At 37.7% G+C, this 16,562-nt stretch overlaps 1 protein-coding gene across 3 annotated transcripts in view; it reads right to left on the reverse strand.

The window, feature by feature from the left end:
- Positions 1-15,719, reverse strand: part of LOC100778359 (HEAT repeat-containing protein 6) — a 91,648-nt gene extending 75,929 nt beyond the window's left edge. For 2 of the 3 annotated variants that reach the window (XM_041016580.1, XM_041016579.1), the window contains exons 1-9: positions 15,333-15,713; positions 14,886-14,981; positions 14,053-14,234; positions 12,599-12,869; positions 12,450-12,517; positions 12,260-12,329; positions 11,817-12,176; positions 9,223-9,302; positions 9,060-9,111 (exon numbers count right to left, since the gene is read on the reverse strand). In XM_041016580.1, coding sequence (XP_040872514.1) covers positions 9,060-9,111; positions 9,223-9,302; positions 11,817-12,176; positions 12,260-12,329; positions 12,450-12,517; positions 12,599-12,869; positions 14,053-14,234; positions 14,886-14,981; positions 15,333-15,524 — 1,371 coding nt within the window. In that variant the 5' untranslated portion in view covers positions 15,525-15,713. Of the gene's footprint in view, positions 1-9,059; positions 9,112-9,222; positions 9,303-11,816; positions 12,177-12,259; positions 12,330-12,449; positions 12,518-12,598; positions 12,870-14,052; positions 14,235-14,885; positions 14,982-15,332 lie in introns of all 3 variants that reach the window. The other variant, XM_006581858.3, reaches the window with a different exon arrangement.
- Between the last annotated feature and the right edge of the window lie 843 nt (positions 15,720-16,562).

A 16,562-nucleotide genomic window follows, 5' to 3' on the forward strand; every position in this document is an offset into this window, starting at 1 on the left:
TCTGAAATACTGGAGGGATCAACACGACTTTGGGATAAGCTGTGTCTCTCCTCTTGGTTTCTAATACTATTGAAGTCCCCCAAGAAGCACCAAATACCAGGAGGTTTAGAAGTCCTCAATTGCTTCAATTCATCCCAAAGAAGTCTCTTTCCAGCAAGGTCACATGGGGCGTAAATGTTAACCACAAACATCCTTTGATTAATGTCTACACACTTCCCTTCCAGCAATAAATAATTACAGCCTTTTACTGTATTGTCCACCTCAAAAACAGAGTTGTTCCATAAGCAAAGCAACCCCCCCGAGGCCTGAATTGAGGGAACATAGTCCCAAGCTGCTGCTGAGTCCCCCCAAATTGCCTGACAGATCCCTTTATTAAAGCTCTCTCTTTTGGTTTCTTGAAAACAAGCTATGTCTACCTTATTCTTTATAATGGTCCTTCTAATGGCAGCCCATTTGACACCCCTCCCCAAACCTCTTGAATTATAAGAAAGGATGATCATAGCTGCTGATTTTTAAAACCCATCTCGACAGCCATGTTGTTATCTCTGGTGTCCATATCCTTCATAACCTGCTGGACCTTCGAAGCATCACCCCCATGGGTCAATCCCAGGTCTTTCACCAGGGCATATTGCCTTTTCACTTCCTCTGGAATATCTAATGACATGCAGACAGGGTTTAAGCCCGTAGCTGAGTTCACAGTTGGACTCTTAAGATATTGGGCCTGTCTCTTACTAACCAAACCCTCTTTTCTTCTAACATAAACCTTAGTGACAGATTCAGATGGGCCCAGAAGCTTAGGGCCCAAAACACCTTCAGGCTCATTTGGTTGAAGCTGACCGTTGCAAGTGTTGACGAAGGATACCTCCTTAACGTGCTCTTCTTTATTGCGGGATAGCAGGGCCTCAGAAGAAAAATCCTCCCTCTTTTCCTTTTCGGTGCATGTAGATTTGTTTCCAAGGACACCCTCCGAAAGGTCTCTGTTTTGGTCCAACTCGTGTTGTTTGACCCTGGCGCTCCCCCTTTCCTTTTGCGCGCTATTCTTTTTTTTACTTTCAGCAATGGCATTTAATTGTTTGCCATGTTGGGTAAAAAGACCGTTGCTTGGTTCGTGCACCATACCGTGACCGACATTTGCTCTTTTCTGATGGCAATACGCGTGAGATTGGTCCACGTCATCGTTGTCGGTGACGGACCGGACGGGGCGATTCTGACCATTGGGTATTATCCATTGGTCACTGCTTCAGGAGAGCAACCGAGAAAGGGGAGCTGTCGCCGAGAATGGAGAGCCACCGGCCGGGGTAACGTTATCGAAATGGTTCACTGGGGGGCTGTCGCCGGCCGAAAACGGGGTGTTTGCTTGTGTCGAGAAAGGGGACGGTGGGAAACCAGCTTCACCCCTAAAGTTATTCCTCTGCGCGTATTTTTCGGGCAACTCTTCTATGACGTCCAGGTGGTAATCGACCCCATCAATGGTGGCCAGCACCACCTCCTGAAGACGTGGTCTTCTGCTTGTTCGAATTAGGATGCGTGCAACATCCATCCTCTTACGGTCCTCCACGTACTCGTCCACCTCTACCATCTCCCCAATGTCTTTCGTCACCTTCTCTATATGTTCCGGCGCCCACACCGTCGGCGGCAAACCCCATATCAGGACCCACGTCAGTCTATGGTCTGGTCGGATTTGCGGGCTCCATTTCTGAAGCTCAGTGATTGGGGAAGAGCCGTCTGTTTCTCCTCTTGAATGAGTTTTGCCGCCTTGGAATCATCCAGGTATGGAAGAAAGATCCAGTCATCAATCCAGTAGCATGGAGTCACCTCACCATCTAACATCCATTGAAGCTCCTCTTCCACCCTTTCGAACATACCTCTATTTTTAAGCCTTCCAACCCATGCTTTCTGGAGCCATTCGTTGGTCTCCTGATGGGAGCACAAAGTCGCAGTCCTCTGCATAGGCCTTGCAGAGCCTTTAGAGGGTTCTCCCTTTCGAAAAAGACCTCCTACATCCTCCTTCTCCTCTCTAACTACCTCTACGTAGGATCTCTTCCTATCCGCAGGATATATACGCTTCGTCTCCTTCTGCGGTACCACCACCCTCTGTGTGAATATGTTTCTCTTGTTATCCCGACTCATCCTCCCCCTGTCATACCTTGGCCTATTGACAAAAAGTTTCGTGTTTCCGATGTATATGTTGTTATCGAGCTATATTTCCAAACTCCGTTCATCTTGCACCTCTTTAAATCTGACAAATCCGAATCTGTGGCCTTCCTTGTTCTTATACTTGGGAATAAAGACTTCCCAAACTTTTCCCCATTTCTGAAAGAGCTTCCAAAGATCATCCTCCTTGACCCCTTCAGGGAATCTAGAGAAATAAAAAGTCGTAACATCGTGTTTGTCGCGCCATGTCACCGTTCTATCACGACTTTTGAAGTTGTTCCTTTCCACTCGATCCCTGCTTTCTACCAGCCTCCATTTCCTCTTGTGCCTTACTTCATGCCAGACTCCATCGTGATCCTCGTCGTTGTCCGCCTCGTGCTGTTCTGGACTCCATCTTCCGTCCCCTCTGCCAAGCTTAGATTCAAGCTCCTTCTCTCTAAACCGTTTTCTGCCCTCTCTCGTCTTCACACTGCTATCAGGTTCCCTCACTCTCCACCCTGTTTTGCTCTCTCTCTCTGTTTCGCTCTCTCTCTCTGTATCTCTCTCTCCCCCTGTTTCTTTCTCTCACCCTGTTTCTCTCTCTCTCTCTCATTTTTGCTCTACTACTAGATACTGTGTATTCATAGGAGAAAATCTAATCTCTTTGAAGAGAAACAAAATGTTGTTGCCCGGTCTAGTACAGAAGCTCAATATAGGGTCATGGCTTCAACCACTTGTTTTTTTGTATCAACATAATAATGTATTATATATATAAGATTAAACAGTACCAGAGGTACTGATACAAAAGAGGGATATACAGTCCTTATATCTAGACACCAGCACTAAATGGTATTCTAGATACTAGGAGAACATCTAGTTTGTTCTATTTGTATCACCCATTACATATACAAAAGCCTTGTCTAATGTTGCTTGACCATTGATTTAGATGAATTGAGAAGTCTTTCTCAAAATGTCTAAGCCAAGTCCAGGTCAAGAAAATAGCTTCATCAAACAATCTATTAATATCAAATTCTGCATTTGAAAACAACATTCTATTTCTAAACTTCCAAATAGCCCATGTTACCGCTAGCCACCAATATCTCCACCTCTTTCCCCTTACTCCTTTTGTCTGAATAGAGATATGTTGAAGGAAATGCTGTACAGGTCTGAGAGGAAAGGCGCTTTTAATATTCAGCCAAGATATTGATTCCCACCAGATTGGTTGGATCTTGCTGCAGTGGAAACAAAGATGGGAGACCTCCTCCTCAGCATCTCTGTAAAAAGGGCAACGCATGTCCTGAATCTGCAATTGTCGCCTGTGAAGATTCCTTTTTGTTGGTAGTCTATCCTTTAACAACCTCCAAGCAAACACCGAAATCTTACTAGGGATTTTTATCTTCCATAATTCCATACACCATTCCTCTTGCTGGCCTGTTGCAGTAGCCTCCCATATCAGCTTATAAGCGCTACGTGTCGAATAATTCCCTGATTGATCTCCTAACCATACCCACTCATCAGATCCATGCTGCTGAATAACCATACCTTCTATCTCCCTTAGGAAATTGATGGTTGCTTCAATTACATTATCAAACATCGACCGTCTCCAAGTGAATTGCCACTCCCAACCTGAATCTTTATGATGTCCCAGCTTGTTGATGGTTTGATTCTGCTGTGATGATATTTGATACAATCTAGGGTATCGCTGTGCTAGTGTTTGCTGATGCTGGCTCCACTTATCTTCCCAGAATCTTATTTTGTCCCCGCCTACCACCTTCCATCTCATGTTGCTTTGAATCATGTCTCCCTGATTTGGAATATTGAATGATTGCTTTAAATCTCTCCACCACACAGATTGCTTTGCTGCCCTCCCTGCCTCATGAAGACTCCTCCACCCACCATATTTCAACTCTAAAACTCTGGTCCATAGTTCCCCCTTTTCTTGCATCAAGTTCCATTTCCACTTGCCAAGTAATGCAAGATTAAAGGCGTCAATATCCTTAATCCCCAGACCTCCTTTTTCTTTTGGCAAGCAAACTTGGTCCCATTTAATCCAAGCAATCTTTTTATGGTTTGTTCCACCGCCCCATAAAAATCTGCGTTGAATCCTTTTTAATTCTTCCTGCACTGATACTGGAATCCTGAAAAAAGACAAAAAATAAATTGGAATTGATGTTAGTGCAGCCTGAATTAGAGTCACTCTCCCCCCCCCCCCCCCAATGATACATATCTTTGCTTCCATTTGGCCAATTTCCTCTCATATCTGTGAATGATAGTATTCCACATTTGTTTTTGCCTCGGATTGGCTCCAATAGGTATGCCGAGATACACAAAAGGCAGAGTTAGCAAACTGCAGTTCAAGTATTTAGCCGCATCAAGCTTCCACTGATCATTTACCCCAAATGCTCCAAAGCAGCTCTTGGCGTAGTTGATTTTTAGGCCTGAGATTAACTCAAAAGCCCTGAGCACATTTTCCATACTTGCTTCCCCAAAGAATATGGTGTCGTCCGCATATTGTAAAATGCTTATGTTAACATTTTTGGATCCCACTGAATAGCCTTTATACAGATTTTCTGCTATTGTCCTTCTCATCAACCCTGATAAAGCTTCCGCTACTACATTAAATAAAAATGGTGCTAACGGATCCCCTTGCCTAATGCCCCTTTGAGGGAGGAACTCATTTGTGGGACTTCCATTTACCAAAACTGGCATTGAGGCAGATTTGATACATCCTTCAATCCATTTGATCCACTGTGAATTAAATCCTAGTCTCTTTAGCATGTACAACAGAAATTCCCAAGATACGGTGTCGTATGCCTTCTCGAAATCTACTTTAAATATAAGGCAAGGATTGTGGCTTCTTCTAGCTTCATCTATTACCTCATTGGTAATAAGAACACTTTGCAGTAAATGCCTCCCTTCAATGAAAGCAAATTGTGTTTCATCAATGATTGCTGGCATGATTTTTCTTATTCTGTTCGCAAGCAGTTTGGCCACTATCTTGTACATGCACCCAATTAATGAGATGGGTCTGTAATCACCCAAATGCTGAGGTTCTGATCTTTTAGGAATTAAAGCTATAAAGGAGGCATTGCATCCTCTGGTAATGGCACCATTAGCATGAAACTCATGAATATATCGCAAGATATCAGGCTTTAGTATATCCCAAAACTGTTTTATAAATCTAAAATTGAAGTCATCCGGGCCTGGGCTCTTGTCACCCCCACACTCCCCCACTGCATTCTGAATTTCTATCTCCTGAAATGGGGCCACTAGCAAGGAATTCTGTTGCTGATCTATAGTTCTGAAGCTAATATCATCAATGTTAGGTCTTTGAGCATCTGATTCTTGAAATCTTTTGGACAAGAAGTTTCTGATTTCTTCCTTCACCTTATGGGGGTCATCTGTCCATACTCCATCAATGAGTATTCCTTTAATGCAATTTCTGTTTCTATTTGCATTCATCCTAATGTGGAAGTATCGTGTGTTGCAATCGCCCTCCTTTATCCATCTAGACCTAGATTTCTGTTTTAGCAGCGATTCATGGGCTTGGGCAGCTATCCATAGAGATTCCTGCAGCTGTTTTCTTTTGCAAACTTCCAGTTCAGTCAACTGCCTGAGCATTGTGTCTTCCTCCAACCTTTTTTTTTTTTGGAAGGCAAACATATATATATATTATTAATAATATCAGATCAGTACCAGAAGTACTGATGAATTACACATAATTACATGACACTTAGAGTGTCGCCTCCCAACCAAAACAAACCCTCCAATAATTCCACTACAAAGGATAAAATATCCAACCCAATACAGATAGTCAATATACCCAGCCCATATCAACTAAAATAAGACACTTAGAGTGTCTTCCTCCAACTTATTTAGTACAACTTCCAGGTTCTGGACTTTTTTGAAGCTGTCTCCATATTGTTCCTTGTTCCATCTCTTTATTGTGTTTTTCAACCTCTTGAATTTTTCTTTTAATACATATGCGCCCCATCCCGAAACTTGGACAGAATTCCAACACTGTTGTACCACTTCCTTGAAAGATTTGTCTGTTAACCAACAATTTAGAGTCCTAAAGGGTTTAGGACCCCAATCAACGTCCTTAGGTCTAAGTAGAATAGGGCAATGGTCAGAGAAATTCCTTGGCAAGGTAAATTGCACACTTTCAGGCCATCTGTCCCTCCACTCAAAGGATATTAGGAACCTATCCAATCTGCTTCTAGACTCTCCATTTGGTCTAAACCAAGTGAATTGTCTTCCCACAGAAGGAACCTCCAGGACCTCTAAATCATCAATTCATTCATTGAATTCTTGCATGCTGTTGTCTCCATAAAGCCTTTCACATTTTCCACATCTCTCTGTTGGATTCCTTATGCAATTAAAATCCCCAAGCACGCACCACAGCCCTACTTGGGATGATTGTTTCAGCTGCCTCACTGTATCCCATAATATTCTCTTGTTATGTATGTCACAAGGAGAATATATGGTAACAATGCATACTTTCTGAGCTTCTCTAATAAACTCCCCTTCCAGGTAGAGGAAACCATTTCCAGTTAACTTATTCTGTAATTTGAATTCTTTTTCAGTCCACATACAAAGGATACCACCAGCTGAGTTGTTAGCAGGTTGCATTTCCCACTTAACATCAGCACTTCCCCATAGAGCCTGACATAAGGGCTTGTCAATTGTTTCTTTCTTAGTCTCTTGAATACACATCATGTGAACGTTCTCCTTGATGATCAATCTCCTTATTGCAGCCCATTTAACTCCCCTCCCCAAACCTCTGACATTATATGAGGCTATATTCATGGATCACTTATATTTGCTCCCAACTTCTCAGCTTCCATCCTATCCCTGTCCTCCATTCTTCTTATTTTTTCTAAAATTCTGCTTTGCTGATCCTCTTCAGTGTTCCCCAAAGTCACCCCCAATTGTTGAATCATCTCCCACATGTTGATTGCTTCCTGGGCCTGTAAAAATTCTGTATTTGCCTCCACCTCGAGAACATTATTGATGTCCTTTGTCCCACTGTTAGAAGCACTACTCCTGCTGTCTGCATGTGTGTCATTTTCTTTCTCCTGGTTGGTATTTAGTTGCCCTTCCTGTCTATGATGTCTCCTTTGGGACCAGCTTCCTCGAGAATACACTTGCCATTTACAGCCCATTTCATTATTATTTTTAGGGGGGGTGTGGCCCAAGTGATTTGCAGGTTCATTTAGTAAAGTAGATGTCAGGCCCAAATTAGGCCCATATTGTAATGTCTTCTGCTGTTGTCCCAAGCTGATTCCTGTTTCATTTGCCGCATGAGCTATAAAGACTTCACTTCCTTTTGATGAACCTTTATCTTCTGCAGAGCCACGTTGTGAACTGATGTGGGTCAAAAAACTCCTCCAAGAACTTAAATTTTGTGAGGTTCAGCATATGCAACTATATTGTGATAATCAGGCAGAACTTCATATTGCTCCTAATCCAGTATTCCATGAAAGAACCAAACACATAGAAATTGACTGCCACTTTGTTCGAGAGAAGTTGTTGGCTAAGGAAATTAGTATGGGAAAAATTAGCTCTAATGATCAAGTATATCAATAGTGATTGGCTCAACAATCCAAATCCTATTTTGTTAACACTTTTAGGGAAGTAATCAAATTATTCCAGCCAGAGAGTGATCTGGATCAACCAATTTGAGTCCAGGATGAGGAACTAAAACCTAGGTGGCTATAAAATAGAAGCCAAGACGAAGGTACAGAAACTGAAACAATGGAGATGGAAAAGACTCTAACCATAGTCAAACATTGACCCAACAGTGAGGAAACTGGAAATCAAAAAAATTGAGGCAGTGGACACATAAGCAATGGACATTGAGAACAATAGGGGATACAACTGCAATGGCAGTAGCAAGACTAGGGAGGAAGAGATTCAAAAGGAAGATGAAAGCGAGGTGGAGGTAGAGAAAAATTTGGTTCAAATCAAACAATCAAGGACATATCATGGGCCAAGGTGGGAGATATCCTCTGAACTACTATGTTGAAAACATGCCAGGAAATGCAATTGGATGGGCTGTTGGAGATGATCTTAAGATCATTATGTCAAGAAGTTTGGAAGAGGGATGAAACATTATGAAGGAAAAGGGGATGAATTCTAGGAAGACTACAGCTTGAGCAATAAAGTTAACAAGCATTGCATGGGGGGAAGTTGCAATGAGCGAGCAGAACAGAATACAGTCAGTCATGAGCAAACGAGGGATCGACTCCAAAAGTCCACACAACAACCATTGATTCAAAATTTGATACAAACCCAAGGCCGAAGACCACCAAAGATTATGAAAGAAGAGGAAAGCAGAGTGCAGGTGTAAGGCAAGAAAATGAGGTGTGATGCACCTAACCTAAGTGAAATGAAAGGGGGGGAAAGTGAAACTAAATGCCAAGCTGGCAGAAAGTTAGAGGGGGTGCATGTGCTGAGAGAGAATATAAGCTGGGAGGAGGGATATGTGTTGGGAGTGGAGAATTAGTTTGGACTATAGGCCTCTCAAAAGCCTAGAGCTACTTCTCTTTTTTTTTCTCCATTTCACCATTCACCGTTGTATGCGTTGTCACTATCAGGTCTTGGATCACCTTGATCAGACCTCCATCTAAATAGTAGAGTGTTTTCATTTCACTTCTCATCTATGATTTTCTGGTTCCTATCAGTTGGTAAGTAGCAAGGGCTCCCTATTTACTATTCTAATTCCAAGTTCTTATCAAAATAACTATAACAACTAAAAAGCCAGAATAACATCATAAGACATGTCTGAAACTTGCAAAATATTATATCAAAATATATGAGAGCATTAAATTTCAAAATAGAAAATTGAGTTCAGCAAATACTAATACACAAGGAGAAATGCACAGAGCAACTACACACACAGGTACCAAGATCAATGCCATTACCTTCAAACAAGGATCAAATAGCAAGCATGTCATTAAAGTTGCATCATGCATCCTATGAAAATACAAATTAAACAATTATGTAGTTAGAAAATAACAAAACAACATCAAATGGAGAGAAAGATTAAAGTTTGAACTCATAAAAGGACGAATGGTTAGGTCATACCTTGGTTGTAGTACATCACTAGTTGGCAAAAGCAAGGACCATTGCATAGATAAAGATTTAGAATCAGCTTGACAAAGATCCTTCCCATCCCAACATATATATAAATAAAAATTAAGAAAAAATTAATCAATCACTGCAAAAATGCAAGCAAAGATTTTGTCATAGATGATGTTGTCCAAGCAAGTTAAAAATTAATAATGATAATAATAGTAAGGATTTATCTCTTCTTTATGAATTATAGGGGCAAAAAGCGGTAACAAAAACTCCAAGTTTGGAATCGGTTTTTTTTCTAATGAAAATCTTTGGAAACTTAAAAGAGTTAAGAAGTTGATTTTCTTACCTTTGAAAACATAAAAGGAAACAATTACCTTGTGCCCCCAAAAATGATTCTAGTTGCTTTTATTGTTTACTTCAATTTTAAAATTGGTTTCTAACAAGACGTTAGAGGAAGTTGTCAGAGAAGATCTCATGCTAAAAAATATTACTAAGACTTTGGTTTTTAGCCATGCCAAATGGCATTGTATGATCCATATAGCTGACCTCACCTAGTGGGATAAGGCTTTGTTGTTGTATTGGTTTCTAACACCCAATGGAGTTTTGCTCCATTTAAGTAAAACAAGCTTTTACTATGTCTTGATTTACATCAAGTAATTTGATACGTATATTAGCATGGTTTGACAATATTGCCACTGAAATTCATACTTCAAACAATAATACCATCTATATTAATGTGAATTTGTAACTTGTAAGTTTAATAAGAAAGAACAAATATCTACACTTCTACCATGCTAAGTGGAACACTAGAATGTTGAGATGATTATAATATTAAGAATGTTAGATTTCTGCAGAGTGATGGCTGCTTATGGCGGTAAGCCAGAAATCTGCCATATACATATGGCAGATGGAGTGGCAGACGATATATATATACACACACATAAACTGAGAAATAAATTAAAAAACAGCATTTTTTATGTTGATATAATTTATATTGTAATTCACTTTTGAAACATTGTAATTATATTAGTACTTGTTGTACTTATCTTTTATATTAATATAATTTATCTTTGCTGATAAAAAAACAGCATAAATAAAAGGATCAAATAATAATAGTTTTTTAAACAAAATAAAAAACATTAAAAAATAAAACCAAAATAATACTTTTAATAAATGAAAATATAAATATTTATAATTAAAGAATAGGATAATAGATCAAGAGAAGCAAAGAAAAAACAGATTAAAAAAGGAATTTCAAAAAGAATGAAATAAAGGAGAAAAAGAAATGAGTAGATGCAGAGAAGAATGGGAAGAGAACAAGCAAAAGGAAAATAGAATTTAAAAAAAGAACAGTTAAAAGAAAAAGCAGAAATAGATTGAGAGAAGTAGAGAACGGGAAGAGAAGTCAAATTTAGAGTAAATTACAATGACTATCCTTATGGTTTGCTTTTATTACACTGGGCGGTGCTTTTTTGAACCCAACAAAAAACATCCTAATTATTGGTTTTCCGTATCACTAGCCACCCTTTGATATTTTTTTTTTGGCAGAAGTCACCCTTTGATGTTTTAGACGTGAGAAACGTAAGTTTGAGAATAACACATGAGAAGCACATGGTTTTTAATGAATTTTCTTTGACTAAAATGCCCTAATTCATTCCTTTTAACTTTGCAATTGCTCCACGTTAAAATGGTTGCAGAGAAGTTCATGTGTGTAAAATGGTTTCACATTAAATTTCAATAAGCTCAATCAAGATTTAAAGTTCAATTAAGTAAACCCAAGAAATTGCATGTAATTGAGTATTAAAATGGCTACCAACAAAATTCTTTACGTCACTGTTTAAACATCATTTTTTTTTAGCCTTTGTTTTTTCTTTCATAAATGAATATCTTTTTTTTTTCTTTTATTAAATTTACTAACGGAAGTTTCAATGAGTTAACAAATGAGGTTAAAAGTAATGCCAAAAAAAAGAAGGGAGACGAGTGCAATAAAGCAAACCACAAGGGTGGTCATTGTAATTAACTCTCAAATTTATTGGATGGTTGTCACTCATCGCCGCTGGTGATGGTCGTTGCCTAGTTATGTTATTGGGTGCTCACTCGAAGAATACAGAGGTGCAGTGTTGGGTTTAGTATACAAGATTCTTTTTAGGTTTTTTATAAAACACTTTGGGCCTTGGGTCGGGTCAGATTACATGGCCCAAACTCTTCTTTGCTTTCTTCTTAGGGTTTTTAAGCGTTTTGGGCCTATGTTTGGGTTGGGTCATATGAATCAAACCCTTCTTCCCTCTTATTTTCAACAAACCCGCAATTTCCACCATAGCTGCTGCACATGCCATGGACGCAACATTAATAGCGGGCACCATATTGGAAATGGCAAACAGCGCCATAAAACACGATATGGCAAATTGTAAAGAGGCTCCAAAATGCCACACCCCACCCCCATGGCGGCACCATGTACATTTTTTTAACAACATTGATTGTCACCAACTTGTTACTCTCTACCCTAGTTTATTGAAAATTTAAGAATCTTGACAAAAATATCAATTTAAATTTTGAGCAAATCTAAAAGTAAAAAGTTACATGACAGTTTTGGAACTTACCTGTATGCAAGTTATGGAAGCTACTCTAACCCTAGAGTTCTGCACTCTGCCACTCTCCTTAGCTGATCCATCTCCATCACTAAACTCTGAATCTGAAGATGTAACATTAACCGTAGAAGACTCACTATCTGACATGTATTGGGAATGCCTAGCTCTATTGAGTTTCACATTCAAGCTGTCCCTTTTGCGCAAGTGTGGAGGTCTATATGTACCACGATCTGATTTGTTCAGTTGTTCCCTGTTTGCCTTGGGATTCATACTATTAGGCTCCTTCTCCTCATGACCAACAAGCAGACCTGATGTTCTACCAGAAACGCCGTAAACTAAGAACATTCGCAGAACAGCAACAAAAACTGACACCTGGGGGGTGGATGTCACAACGGTTAGGGGTATAGCATATTTCTTTATTGTATTAAAATGAAAATAAAAATGTCTTAACTTACATGATCTGAAACTGAACATTTAGGATCAATGAGGATCAGATGTAGACAGCACAGAAAAGATTCATAGAACCTACAGAAAAGATGCATCGGTGACTTGTAACAAAATAAACAAGTGACATATGGCCAAAACATGAATCACTTTAGAGTTTCATCATTGGCTTCTACCAAGTTCCTCCAACATACAGGCTACCTGGACATGACACTATCTTCCACAACAGGGGTTTTTAATGCCAAGACATCCATTGTTTTTCTGAATACCTGCTTCAGAAGAGACTAGTTCAAAAAAAAATCTAGAATGAATATAGTTTTACAAAAAAAAAAGGTAGAAGTATTATATGCCTCAAGAATCGATCTCCAAATATCAACAGGGAAGGATGGCCCAGCTCTTGAGATTGCTTCACCAAGCATCTCAAAAGCCACTGTCTGTAATTCACTGGAACTTCTCTCTGTGGGAAATCTCATACTAATTGCAGTAGATTTTTCTTTACAAATTGAACGAAGCATCCAACATGACACACCATGAGAGCAAACAATAACATCAAGTAGAAATTTAACCAGTATAGTATCTTCAGACTGCAACCATCTTCGATGAGATAAAGTTATAATACATCTGGAGAGGGAGCAGATTTTGTACAGGGTAAATTAGAAGTCATTTACCACTGTAAAAAAAAAAGTCAAAAGGTACTAACAGTAAAAGCAGCAAAATAAAGAATTATACTAATAGTATAAACTCAAATTTTGGTAGAACAACATTTACCCCTTTCAAGCAATAGAGGTCATTGTCAACATATTGCAAATTGCATAAGCAGTACTTGCCCATTCATATTTAAAAACACAAAATGACAGAACAAACAAAAATACAGACACCAGAAACTAGGAAAAATGTAAAATACAGAGGCATATTCAAAGGATTTAAAATATATTATTAACTGATGAGTTATCAGTTAAAAAACCTTAAAGAAAATCAAATTACACAAAAAGGTCTACAAACTTTTGTAATAGTATCACAGAAGGTGCCTCCAGACCCTTTAGGATGGTACCGTAGCCACAAGGTGGTTCCAGTGGGGGATTTGAACCCTACACTAAAAGAAAAGTATGTGCAGTTGTGCACTCAGGAGCTAAGGTTGCCAGCATTTAAATACTCTTAAGTATTTGTGCTTTTTATTTAGTGGTGCATAATACTCTTAGACTTTAATGTTTTCACATCACTCATAACAAGTAAATAATTAATAAGGGTAAAATTGGTATTAGCAACATTTTCTTAAAAAATCAATAAAATTAACTGAATTAACTATTTTTATTGGTCCGTGTGATTATGCTCCAAGTACCTTATATTAAGGACCGGAGTGAGTAATATACTATCAGAATAAATAAAAGAAATAAAGCACAATGACTAGAATCCACAATTTAAATCTCATATTTACTAGATATTAGAAAACTAGAATGGCATCAACAAAAATTACAACTATCATTTTAAAATAATGGAATACATAATTCAACATTACTAAAGGTCCAAAGAAAAAATCACCCATTTTATCTTATATAGAGATATAGAGAAGCAACAAGGTATCAGTTCAAAATAATAAAATACATAATATCAACATTTTCAAACAGGAAAAGTAAAAACTAGACAAGAGTCTATTTTATTCTTAAAATATGTTGTGTCTCTTGTACTTTATCAAGTAAAGCCATTACTATTACCATGGCCTAACAACGCCAAAAACAAAGACACGTATATAGTGCCTAGGCAAGATTACATTATGCATCAATTCTTTCCCAGAGAATGAGCAAACCTGACAGCCTGTAAGAACTCAATGGCAGGAATTATTGTAGTAGTACTGCAAATTCCACTTATGTCGTCACTAGTAGCAACTTTTCTAAGTAAAAGATTCAGCATCTTCCCGAAACAATTGAGAACACTACTAAAAGAGGAGAAATTTAATTCGAATGAAACACAACGACATATATCATGAATCTGCAATAAGGACACAGAGCAAAATCACTTTATGAAATATTTCCAACAAAATTGTCAATAAAACATGTATATTAACATAGCAAAATTAGAGAAAAAAATGTTAAACTTCTCTCTAAATTGTAGGGCAAGAAAATAAGAAAAAAGTGAAATAAATTTCTCTCAAACTTTGGGAAGTGTTTTCTGTTTTCATTTTCAAAGAAAACAAAAGATAAGAGTAAAAGTATGTTTGCTTAAAATTTAGGAAACATTTTCTCTGAAAATATTTTCAAAAAAACAGACCCAAAACTGAAAACAACACATCAACGTTTTTAAGTCTTTTCTAAAGAAGTGAAAATGTGGTAGCGCCTTAGAGTACTTTCTTCTCGATACATATTTTATAAATCTTGAAAATTTGAAAATGAAAATAGAAAATGAAAACAGAAAATAAACACTCAAACCAAGTGCCCTTAAAATTAGCTTATGCATGACCAAAAATCAGCTTTTAATTTTAGAGAAACTAAATGAGACAGCTTCTACAAATTAGCTTATGCATAAATTAATTTTTAACATATGAAAAGCTTATTTCATTTTACCTTTTTATTATACTCTCCTATAAATAAATAATTACAATTATATAGAAGTGTATCCAAACAGGGAAAGCAAACACGATACCAGGCGTGAAGTCTGTGCATAGATACGAGTAAAATCTTCTTCATCTGAAGAAGTCGCAGCAACCAATTCCATGATAAACAAAATGTCTGACAAAACCTAAGAGAGAAAAAAAAAACGACAAATCAGGTGTACAATGATAACAACCAAGTAGAAAGTGAATAATTTAAGTGCGTATTTGGTTTCGTGTTTAATCACGTTGAAATCCCGGCTAAGATTTTAGATACATGTTCGTTCACATGTTTGGTTTCACGGTGAGTACTTGATTCTAGATCCAGAATTAATACTTAATTGTGTTAGATCAAAAAAACGTACCCTGAGTTTCGTTACTAACCTACCTTTTGAATAAAAAAACGAAAATCCAAACATGAATCATGTCACTTCAAAATCAATCAAGTTCATTCAAAATCCTCGCAGGCATTCATGCGTCTGAGAAGATGAAGAAGATACCTCGTGAGAAGGAAGTTCGGCAGCGGCGGAGAGCAACGCGTCTGAGTGGGAGAAAATGAGATTATCGAGCAATTGTGCCGTGGAATTGCGAGGAGGGACCGTTAGGGTTTCATCCCTCAGCGTCAAAAACGCAGTTCTCCACAACCTAACCAATGGCGTCGGTGCCGCTGCACCAAATCCCGTTCCCTCCATGTAAGAAATGACAATCAACAAACAGCGCTTTATAATTTTTCTTATTCATTCATCACTCGTGCCATAGGCGGAAATCAATTCAGCGAGTCTTTGAAGTCAGTCCAAAGGGAGGAACACAGTACCAACGGAAATCTTGCTTCATTCTTGCTTCATTCTTGCTTCATTCAGTTCCAATAGTTGCCCTCTTGTTTTGATATATTACTGTATAAAATAAAATAAATTTATTGGGTATATTTATTTGTAATAAATATATAAAAATTGTTATAATTTTTGTATAGTGTGTCAATCGGTGAGTGACGTGTATAGGTTATTATAAATCACATTATCTTTTATTCCTACTAATCAAAACAAAAATTTATAATAAGTAAGATTCAAAAGATTTAAAGTAACTTAAGACAATGAGAGAAAAATCAAGATTAATAGACTTGATTCATATTGACGTTAGATTAAATTATATTTTTTTTACTTGTACTTAGTATTATTTAAAATATAAATAAATCAACTTATCATTTTTAAAAATATTTATTATCATATTAAATATAATTACATTAAAATTAAGTAAAGAGATTATACTTTAATTAACCAGATATTATCTCTAATGATATTAAGCCTATTAAAATTTATCATGATTCTTTATCTTTAATGTGTTTGTCTCTTAATAAAGACATTTTCATTGTTGTCTAAAAAATAAAAAAGAAGTTAGATAGCTATCTTGGTCAATGGTCGCATAAGCAACCTAAGGGGGGTGTCTATTGCCAAGTGAAACACACTAATTAGGAAAGGTTATGAAAACCCTCGACTTGTTGAAGGAGATCTCAAATGTGAGTTAAGTTGGATACTTCACCTACTCATTCTATTCCAATTCATCTTGTGTTGGTTATCTTTCTTTTGCCTTTTTTGTTATTGAAAACATGAAAGATGAAGTGGGCATCAATGCCTAAAGTGTTCCTCACTGTGACTAGGGTTATGAGTTTTTGTACACTCAATTCAAACAAGAGGAGCTTAGAAGGCATGTACCACGGAAGAGATGTACAAAAA

This window comes from Glycine max, chromosome 6, assembly GCF_000004515.6.
Source record: "Glycine max cultivar Williams 82 chromosome 6, Glycine_max_v4.0, whole genome shotgun sequence".
NCBI classification, from domain to species: domain Eukaryota; kingdom Viridiplantae; phylum Streptophyta; class Magnoliopsida; order Fabales; family Fabaceae; genus Glycine; species Glycine max.